Source organism: Microtus pennsylvanicus, chromosome 1, assembly GCF_037038515.1.
Source record: "Microtus pennsylvanicus isolate mMicPen1 chromosome 1, mMicPen1.hap1, whole genome shotgun sequence".
NCBI lineage: Eukaryota > Metazoa > Chordata > Mammalia > Rodentia > Cricetidae > Microtus > Microtus pennsylvanicus.
In genome coordinates this window covers 114,629,494-114,640,520 of record NC_134579.1, presented here as the reverse complement: position 1 = coordinate 114,640,520, position 11,027 = coordinate 114,629,494, and the positions used below count along the sequence as shown (strand labels likewise).

Here is an 11,027-nt window from a genome sequence, read left to right as displayed (position 1 = left end):
TGACACATTTTTGCCAGCCCTAAACATTCTTTTTAAAGCAACCTTGTGGCCACACGAGGGCTCATGTGCCTGTGTACATATCTGAGGGGAGGAGAGGGGACTGAGGCTAGGTTTCCTCTCCATCAGTCTCCATTTGACTGAGCCTCAGGTTCTCGCCTCGACTCTGCTATTCTCCCTAGCCAGCCTGCTTGGGCAATCCCGTCTCCTGAGTGCTGGGATAGCAGACAGCAGCCATGCCTCCCCCACTTTTATGTGCGTCTGGATCCAAACTTAGGTCCTCACACTTGCCATCTTTCTCTGTAGCACTGGCTAGCCTTGACCTCCCTATGCAGACCATGTAGATCAGCCTGCCTCTACCTCCCGAGTGCTGGGATCAAAGCCTGTGCCACCAAGCCCCGTATAAGCAGATTTCTTGAGAGGATACACACAGTTCTTACAAAGATACTGGCAGTTCAACCCAGAAAAACACTTCAGACAAACGGACCACAACAGTTTATTGGCAAGATAACATGTGACGATCACCACTTAAGGACAGGGAGGGACATGAATAAGCCCAGAGTGTGACGATAGCCACACAACAGCCAGCAGGGAGTCATTTCTAGAGATGGTTAATCAAGGGCACCCCATGGGAGGGCAACTCCTGATGCAGCTGCCGGAAAATCATGGCACACCGGTTCCTTTCCTGGGTCTTGCCCAGGGCATGGTACAGTCTGGCCTGGAAGTAAGCAACATCCCTGATTCGCTCTCTACAGTCGACCTTTGCGAAGTAGTTCTTGGCTTCATTGAGGTTCTCGATTGCAGCCTCCAGAGCTGATAATTGAGGTGGGGTGGGGGTGGGGGAGAGAATGAGAGGGAAATCAACATTTAACAACTTCAATTTTCAAAATTTGCTATTTAGAGTCACCATATAGTAGGTATTCTTATACGTTCCACTCATTAAAATATGGAAAAACACCATACTATGGAAAGTTTTGCTTGATTTCTTTTAACATTAAAAATTAGCATACTGGACTGGAGAGACGGTTCAAAGGACCCAGGTTCAATCCCCAGAACCCACAAGGCAGCTCACACCTGTTTGTAACTCCAGTTCCAGGGGATTCATGACACCAGGAATACATGTGGTACATACACATAAATACATGTACACATAAAATAAACAAATTTTACAATAATTAGAATGCCAGGGCTGAAATGGCAGCAGGCAGGTGCAACTGCTGACCAACCCAACAACCTTCATACAGCTCCTACCTTCTGCTCTCTTCACTGGATCATAGGAAGCTGCTGAAGCCACTTGGCACTTGGACACTAAGAACATGGCACGGCCTTTATCCAGGATAGCCCCATCGGCCAGGATGGGCTCAATGGCCATGTGCAGAAGGGTTAAAGCTTGTTCTGGGATTCCAAGGATGAGCTGAAAGAGAAATGTGCTGTGTCCACTACCAAGAAGGCCTAGGTTCTGGGTGTTTTCTCCTGAATGGTTATCTGACTTATCTTCTCCACGACACAGGCTACCTCATCCTAAACAGCACACTACTAGAGAGTAATCCAGCAGTGGTCACTCAGATTATAGAAAGCTTTGTCCTAGTCCTTCCTTCTTGTACTGCCTTATTTGGGTTTCTTTTGTTTATGATAAGACCTTACTATTGTAGACGAGGCTGAACTGCAACCCCCTGTGTAGCCTGGGCAGGCGTCATAAACGCAGTCGTTCTCCAACCTGCCTCTAAGTGATGAGATTACAGGCAGGTACCACCTAGCTCGGGTTTAAAGTTTTATCTTTACAAAAAGACTTAGTAATGACAGACATGTTGGGAGAAGCCCGTGAGGACTCTTACTTCCTAATTTGATCCCCAGCACCAAAGAAGAGGGAAGGAACTGTACATTCAGATTAATCTAAACATCATAGAGAAGGACTTGGCAATGGATACCTAGTCCCCAGACTAGCGAGACCAAGGCAGGAGTGCCATATATTTGAGGCTTGCCTGGGTTACAGAGACCGGATCTTAAAAAAATAACATACATATAAACTGGGCAGCAGCGGCACATGCCTTTAATCCTAACACTTGGAAGGCAGAGGCAGGCAGATCTCTGTGAGTTCCAGGCCAGCCTGGTCTACAGAGTGAGTTTGAGGACAGCCAGAGTTATGCAGAGAAACCCTGTCTCAACCCCTGCCTCAAAAAAGTACATATAATGTTGCACTATTGATATAAAGCTAAACATTGTCGCCCCCCCACAGGTGGCCAGCTCTTAATAAATGACATTTAAGGCTGACTTTGACACTCACATGTACACACACACACACCCCACATACATAAACATATACAAATACACATAAATGTAACACACCCTCATTCCACAGTCCCCCACAGGAAAAACCAAACTGGTTTACCTGGGCATAAGCCAAGTTGAGCACAGTTTCAGAGGCCAAGTACTGCAACCGGTATTCTTTGGAGAGGGCTAGAGCCTCCAGGAGCACAGGCATGGCAATGGTCGGAGAGGAAGATCGCCAATATAGCTCTGCCACTGACAGGAGGACGCTGACCACAGAAAGGAAAATGGCATGAGAAGATCCACAGCCACACACCCCACCAGTAAGACACCTGAAAGACTACTTACCTGATCACCATCTCTGTGTTCTTTAGTTTCTGACAGTATGTCAGCAGCTTCTGTAGAAGTTTGTGTGCCTCTGTCATCTGGTTCTGAGCCTGCATTACAACAGCTTTTCTGAAACAACCAAACGAACAGGGGTGGTTATGCAGATGTCTGCAAGCGCTTCAAGTATAACCATTTTGGGATCAAGGCTCTATTTCCTCAGCAAGACTGCTAACCTCCAAAGGGGAAAACTGCCTGATTTAATTTTTGTTAAAAGAAAAAGAAGAAGAGGAGGAGGTAGAAACTGAAAAGGAGCAACAGTAGCTGCTCTACCACTGACTGTGATCTAACAGATCACAGACAAGAGGATGAACTCAAAGACATCCTCAGCTACTCAGCAAATCCAAGGCCAGCAAGAGACCCTGCCTCAGAACACCAGCTGATGCATGCACAGAAGAGAAGTCTAACTGGACCAGCAAGAAAGTTGAAGAGGCAAAGGCACTTCTCTTCAAGCCCGGTGACCTGAGTTCAATCCCTGGGACCCACATAGTGGAAGAAAAGAACTAACTCCTAGAATTTGTTCTATGATCTTAATGTGTGCACTCTGACTATCCTGAAACTCATTATATAAACCAGAATGTCCTAGAACTCACAGGGATCCATCTGCCTCTGCCTCCTTAGCACTGCGATTCAAGGCGTGTGCTAACAGACCTAGCTACTGATTATCTATGTTCTTATTTCCTAAATGAAACAGAAAAAAAGCCTTGACTTTTTCAGTTAAAGCTGAAAGCAAATTAATGCGCACATAAAAGCACAGTGAATATAAAGCTATTAAAAACATTCTGGAGAGGCTCGGCATTGGAAAGCACTTGTTTCTCTTGCAGAAGACCTGGAATCCGCTCCAGGTTTTGTGGCGACAGCTTTCTTACCTGTATACACCTTCTATGCCATTAAGTGCTGTGATTCCTGTAACGAGTGAATCAGCCAAATGAAATTTGCCATCATTCATTGCCCTGTCAAACTGTATTTTTTGATCACACAGCATCCATAACTAATAAGAAAAAAGAATTAAAGACAAAAAGAAAAATATTCACATTATTGTTCAATGGCAATATCAAAGTATATTGGTTTGTTTAGCAAACATCCTAACAATTCACATACATGCATTTTTTTAAAAGATTTATTTATTTGTTAAATATACAACTTTCTGCTTCCATTAATACCCATATGCCAGAGGAGGGTGCCAGATCTCATTACAGATGGTTTGGAGCCACCATGTGGTTGCTGGGAATTGAACTCAGGACCTCTGAAAGAGCAGACACTGCTCTTAACCACTGAGCCATCTCTCCAGCCCCCATACATGCATTTTCATTTGAGGTTATCTATCTATCTATCTATCTATCTATCTATCTATCTATCTATCTATCTATCTATCGTTACAAGCAAGTAAAAAAAAAGCAAAGAGAAGCCCACATTCAGTGGTGGGAAACACTTGCAATGCCAGCACTTGTGGAAGCAGGCAGGGGATCAAGAGTCCAAGGCCAGCCTGAACCGTGCAGATGTTGCTGTGAAGAACACAAAACACATGTCCATTTTATCAGTTCATTGTGCTTTGTAAAGGCACAATGGTCTTAATGGTCTTAAATTCTACTGAAGTTCTCAGCAAATTCTATTTCCCTCCTGTTTTCCATACTAGGCACTTGATCTGTTGTCTGCCATTCCCATTCATGTTTCCTATACTTTTATAATACTCTTAAACAATATACAGAATAGGGTTATTTGGTTTCTAATTTCGAGACAGAGTCTCATGTGTTGCAGGCTAGCCTCAAAATGTACGTACAGTCCTGGATGACTTTGAACTTTTAAAATATTTATTTTTAGTTTGTGTATGAGAGTTTTGCCTTTACATATGTAAGTGCCCCACTTGCATAGCTAGCACCCTTGGAGGCCAGAAGAGGGTGCTGAATCCTCTGGAGCTATAGTCTCAGAAGTTGTGAGCTGCCATATAGATGATGGAACTAAACCCAGGTCTTTTACAACACAAGTAAGTGTTCTTATAACCACTGAGATATCTTGCTAGAACCTGGTTGTGAACATGTGAGTCTCTGTGTGTGTCTGTTTGGTACTGGAGATTGAACCAGGGCATTGAGGATGCCAAGCAAGGGATCTGTCACTGAGCTTACGTCCCCAGCCCATGATTTTAAACTTCTGATCGTCCATCCTGCCTCCAGCTCCTGAATATTGGACTTATAGGCATCTACCATCCCATTCAATTTATGTGGTGCCAGGGATAGAACTCAAGCTTTGTGTGAGCTAGGCAAGCACACTACCAACTGAGTCACATCCCTGGCCTGAGCTTGGTTTGCTTTGTTTTTTGAGGCAGGGCTCACTATGTATCCCTGGATGACACAGAACTCATTACATGGACCAGGCTGGCTTCATTATCAGAGATCTGCCTGTCTCTGCCTCCCATTAGTGTGATAAAAGACATCCTGTTGTGGAATATTATTTGAGGACGGTTTCATTTGTTTGTGCTGTGGAACACTTGTTTAGTGATGCAAAGATGTGCTGCATTCTTTTTTTTTTTTTTGGTTTTTCGAGACAGGGTTTCTCTGTGGTTTTGGAGCCTGTTCTGGAACCAGCTTTTGTAGACCAGGCTGGTCTCGAACTCACAGAGATCCGCCTGCCTCTGCCTCCCAAGTGCTGGGATTAAAGGTGTGCGCCACCACCGCCCGGCTGTGCTGCATTCTTTACGTTACAGTTGTTTAGCTCCGTGAGCTGCGTTTACTTCGCCTGTCTAAAACACCTGATAGGGCTAATAAAGAGCTCAACAGTCAACAGCAAGACAGAAGGAATGGGAGGGGGCAGTTGGCAGGCACAGAGAATAAATAGAAGTAGAAGAGAGAAAAGAGGATGGAGGAGCAAAAGAAGACTTTAGGGACCAGCCACCCAGCAAGACACAGAGAAGTAAAGAAGAGTATACAGAAAAAGAAAAAGGCAAAATCCCAGAGAAAAAAAGATAGAAGGGATAATTGAAGTTAAGAAAAGCTAAGGAGGGGCTGGAGAGATGGCTCAGAGGTTAAGAGCATTGCCTGCTCTTCCAAATGTGCTAAGTTCAATTCCCAGCAACCACATGGTGGCTCACAATCATCTGTAAAGGGGTCTGGTGCCCTCTTCTGGCCTGCAGGCATACACACAAACAGAATATTGTATACACAATAAATAAATATTAAAAAAAAAAAAAGAAAAGCTAAGGATGGGCATTTATAAGGAAGAATAAGCCTCCAAGTGTGATTTACTTGGGAGTTGGGTGGCGGGTCCCCCAAAGAATAAAGAGTCAACAACAAGCCAGGCGGTGGTGGCGCACGCCTTTAATCCCAGCACTCGGGAGGCAGAGGCAGGCGGATCTCTGTGAGTTCGAGACCAGCCTGGTCTACAAGAGCTAGTTCCAGGACAGGCTCCAAAACCACAGAGAAACCCTGTCTCGAAAAATCAAAAAAAAAAAAAAAAAAAAAAAAGAGTAAACGACAACATCCACTCCCCACTTGTTTTGTTTTCTTTTTTAATTTATTTATGTGTCTGTGTGTGGATATTAACATGCGGGTACTAGTGCCTGCAGAGTACTGAAGAGGCTATCAGATCCCCTAGAGCTGTAGTTATAAGTGATTGTGAGCTGCCTGACATGGGAGTTGGCAGCTAAACTCAGGTCCTGTGCAAGAACAGTACAGTAGCCACTGAGGAACCTTTCCAGCCCAATGAGCTACGTAAGCTTAGTACAGATGAGTAACATCACCTGTACGCATGCTTTCTACCTACTTTTCTGCAGTGCTAAGAACAGAACTAGGACCTTGTGGATGCCTGGCAGGTGCTCTACCATTAAAGCACATATCTAGACCAACAATTTCCTTTGTAGCTTAATATTTTTCTGAGGGAAGACTCTAAAATGCTGTCCCCCCCACCACGTGCTTTTGTTTGTTTGGGTTTTTTGTTGTTGTTGTTGTTTTCAAGACAGGGTTGTAGCTTTGGAGCCTGTCCCCAGAACTGTTTTAGACCAGGCTGTCCTCCAACTCATAGAGATCCACCTGCCTCTGCCTCCTGAGTGCTGGAATTGAAGGCGTGTGCCACCACCGAATGTAAAAGCATTCTTTTCAGAAGTAAACCCATTGGCACAAAAGGCAGATTACCTGGGCATGCTGACTGTTGGGTGGAAATCGCTCCCTCAAATGCTTTAATACTTCAGCAGCAGCAGCGAAACAACCCTACAATAGAAAAGCGTGATTTGATTATTAACATACCAGAACCGAAGTTATACCTGCTCACGCGCCCAACAGGTTCACGTGATCTACCTGATCTTCATCAGCAAGCTAGAATACTCAGAGGGCTGCATGTCACAATAAGTTATCTCTTTTCTATACATTCTAATGAATTTCACACTTTCTCTTAAATCTTTTTTTCCTTGTTAAAATGTGAACTTTAATTGTAAAAACTGCTTTCTGTAAATATAATTATTATCAAACTGTGCACTCAACTGGGTTCAGATACATACAGACACAATTTACACAGGTGTTAGCTATACCACAGAACAAAATCCATTCAAGAAATGTCTACACTTAGCCTCATGTTGAAGAAGACAGGGTCTCATCTGGCAGTGGTGGCACAGGCCTTTAATCTCAGCACTCGAGAGGTAGAGGCAGGCAGATCTTTAGAAGTTCAAGGCCAGCCTGGTCCACAAATTGAGTTCTAGGGCAGTCAGAGCGGTTATACAGAGAAATTCTGTCTTAACAAAACAAAAACAAAAAAGACAGGGCCTCATTGTAATTTAGACTGGCCTAGAAGGCAATATGTTGTTAAGCCTGGCCATGAACTCTGTTCTTCCTGCCTCTACCTCCCAAGTGCCAAAACTATAGGAGTATACCACTATGCCTGACTTAAAAGCTATTTTGAAGACAGGCAAGGTAAGTTCTTTCTAGGAGGAAAAACAAAAACTTAAAATGAGACAAATTATAGTAGGCCTGGAGGCTCATGGATGCAATGCCAGAACTTAGGAGGCAGAGTCAAAACAACAGTTTTGAGTTCCAGGCCAGGTTTTCCTACCTGGTGAGCTCCAGGGCAGCCAGGGTCACAAGAAGTAATATTCATCTCAAAAAACCCAGTTACTTATTTTTTTTAGAGTTCTTTTTTAATAATTTATTTTTATTTTGTACACATTAGTGGTTTTCCTGCATGTATGTCATTGCAAGGGTGTTGGATCCTGGATTTACAGATCGTTGTGAGCTATCATGTGAGTGCTGGGAATTGAACCTGGGCCCTCCGGAAGAGCAGTCAGTGCTCTTAACAGCTGAGCCACTTCCTCCAGCCCCAAAACCCAGTTACTTATAATCCATCTCAAAGACAATCACAGACCTGCTTAGCATATTTCCTTCCAAGTCTCTTTTATACCAAAATATAAAAAAATAGAAGAACCCAAAATAACTATGCATAATAAATTTGTCAAATATGTACAATACTAACTGCATGGTTAGAAATCCCTATGTTGTGGGGTTTAGTTTTTTTTTTAATGGGACCTCACTATATAGCCCTGGTTAGCCTGGAACACAGTATGTAGGCTGGCCTTAGAAGAACAGAGATCTGACTACGTCTGCCTACTGCTTCACCTCCCAAGTGCTGGAATTAAAGGTATGCTCCTCCACATCCGGCAAAACAAATATTTTTTGAGTTCCAGATCTTTCCAGTGATAATACATATTAAATCTATATTGCTATTTTCCTTTCTTTCTCCTTCTCCTTCTTTTAATGGTTTTTCAAGACAGAGTTTCTCTGTAGTTTTTGGAGCATGTCCTGGAACTCGCTCTGTAGACCATGGTGGTCTCAAATTCAGAGATCCGTCTGCTTTTGCCTCCTGAGTACTGGGATTAAAGGTGTGCACCACCACTGCCCGGCTATTTGACATTATTTATTTAGTGTGTAGGTCAGAGGAAAACCAGGAGAAGCTGGTCCTCTTTTTCCACCATGTGAGCTCCAAGGATCAAACTCAGGTTGGCAGGCGTGGCAGCAAGGCCTTTACCCACTGAGCCACCTCAATGAGCTACAGTGGTCTTAAATTTAATTTCAACAAAACTGAGTTTTCTCTTTGCCACCTCAATGAGCTACAGTGGTCTTAAATTTAATTTCAACAAAACTGAGTTTTCTCTTTTTTGTTTTGACATCCATGTTCTATGAACCCACTCACACCGTTCTTACAGACATGTATACTGTAGGGTGCTGTCTTTTTTAGTCACAAATTTTCAAGTTGCTCTTATCTTTCCACCAAGGGGTGCACTGGGTAGAGCTATCACACAACTGAGCTTTAATTTGAAGTGAAACCCACAATGAACTATAGCAACAATCATTTTTCTTTCAAGATTTTTACAGGCCAATTCTGCCTACTGTTTTCATGAATGCCACAGAGAGCTGGGCTGGTATTGAGATGGGCTGTCCAACCTTCAGACCAAGTAAAGAGAACTTTGTACACACTGTGGTCATTCTCCCTCTAAGAAATAGCTCAGATGCATCTACCATTTCTGAGGCTCAGAAAGGAATGGTACGTGATGACCCAGGTCACTCGGGAAGAGAAAGGTGCAGATGCCTTGAGAAGGAGTTTAGTCTGTCCCTCTGGATTGCAGGAGGTCACAAAGGCCTCCCCATGCTCACCCAGTCCTGCCACCCCAGCAAGCACAATGCAACAGCCAGTTCGTTTGGAAACCAGTTCCAGAAGCAGAGACAAAGGGAGTAAAAGAATCAACCAAGGCTAAAACAAGCCTGCCTTTCCACAGGTGGCCAGCCCAACCGGTGCCATTAAACACCCAGCAGTTCTCAGCACAGGAAACACATGAGGCAGATACTCTGAAATCAACGGTCTTGCTAAAGCAGCTACAGAAAGAGAGTAAGCTGCTATCGTTCTAGCAGTCATTTTTTTTTTTAAAGATTTATTTATTTGTTATATATACAACTTTCTGCTTCCATTAATACCCATACGCCAGAGGAGGGCGCCAGATCTCATTACAGATGGTTTGGAGCCACCATGTGGTTGCTGGGAATTGAACTCAGGACCTCTGAAAGAGCAGACACTGCTCTTAACCACTGAGCCATCTCTCCAGCCCCCCCGTTCTAGCAGTCATTAAAAGCTCCCAACACATCTTGGAAAGTAATGGTGGGATCACAAAAGACTAAAAAGGAAAACGGAAGGAAGGTAAAACTATTATACAAATCCAAAGGGGCAGGATTATTAAGACTTTTCAAAGCTTTATGGGGAGAGGGGAGTCACAAAACTCCAACAAAGGCCATGCAGAAAGTCCAAAGGTGAGAAGAATCACACCAGGACTACACTTTCTGTAAAGCAGCACACAGATTCAGTAGAATGAGAAAGAACTAGTCTACACATCCACAGCAGCTGAGCATGGTGGTGGACACCTGCGACTCCAGCAACTCAAGATGAGGCAGGAGAACCTCAAGTCTGGAGTAGCATGAGAGGGAGGGGGAGAGAGAGAAAAGTAAACCATCTAAGTAAGGTTAAGCTCAGTGGCAACACTGTCACTTCAAAAAGTCCCACAGAGCTGGGCCGTGGTAGGGCACACCTCTGATCCCAGCACTTGGGAGGCAGAAGCAGGTGGATCTCTGTGAATTCGAGGCCAGCCTGGTCTACAGAGTGAGTTCCAGGACAGCCAGGGCTACACAGAGTAACTAACCTGTCTCAAAAAACAGAAAACCAACAAAACCAATGACAAAAAAGTCCCACAGGTTCCTGGAGCTCATTCTTTACTCGCCACTTAACCACGGGGTCAGGAGGAAAGAAAGATGCTAGGCAGTTCCTGCAGTCTTGGATGCAAGCCCAGGAGGCAAAGGCGAGAGAACAATTTAAAGTTAGCTCTGAACTACATAAGCAGGGCTGGGAGACAGGCCAGGGATTGAATGCTTACACTAAAGCATGAGTATCTGAGTTTAGTCCCAAAAATTAAGAAAATTAGAAAACTGGGCGTGGTAGTATAAATTTGTAATCCCAGCACTAGAGAAACAAATCAGGCAGATTCTCAGGACTTGCTGGCCCAGGCCAGTGAGAAACCCTGTCTCAAAAGACAATGTAGAGACAGCACCCGAGGAATGAGACGAAGCTCTGGCACCAGTAAAAGGGAAGAAGAAACCTAGGAAGATTAAACATATCAAATTCCTGGAAGAAAGCAGAGTAAACACAGATGGTTTACCCTTTGGCCTGGGAAAGGGTGAGTGGAACTTCCCAGGCAGCACAGGAAGACAAAAACCAATGGGGACAGACAGAACCCATCAGAGCCTAACCTCAAACCTATGTTTAAGGAAGGGCTAGAAGATGCTAAACTAAAGTGGGAGAGATCTTTACTGTATAGGCTGGGACTACATCACAACGATGGAGACCACAAAGGCTGAAGA

The 11,027-nt window shown here is 44.1% G+C and overlaps 1 protein-coding gene across 2 annotated transcripts in view; it reads right to left on the bottom strand.

The window, feature by feature from the left end:
* Nucleotides 1-477: 477 nt before the first annotated feature.
* Nucleotides 478-11,027, bottom strand: part of Anapc5 (anaphase promoting complex subunit 5) — a 32,422-nt gene continuing 21,872 nt past the window's right edge. For both annotated transcript variants that reach the window (XM_075979781.1, XM_075979791.1), the window contains exons 12-17: nucleotides 6,774-6,848; nucleotides 3,519-3,640; nucleotides 2,614-2,721; nucleotides 2,387-2,534; nucleotides 1,249-1,411; nucleotides 478-810 (exon numbers count right to left, since the gene is read on the bottom strand). In XM_075979781.1, the coding sequence (XP_075835896.1) occupies nucleotides 599-810; nucleotides 1,249-1,411; nucleotides 2,387-2,534; nucleotides 2,614-2,721; nucleotides 3,519-3,640; nucleotides 6,774-6,848 (828 nt within the window). In that variant the 3' untranslated portion in view covers nucleotides 478-598. The remainder of the gene's footprint in view (nucleotides 811-1,248; nucleotides 1,412-2,386; nucleotides 2,535-2,613; nucleotides 2,722-3,518; nucleotides 3,641-6,773; nucleotides 6,849-11,027) is intronic.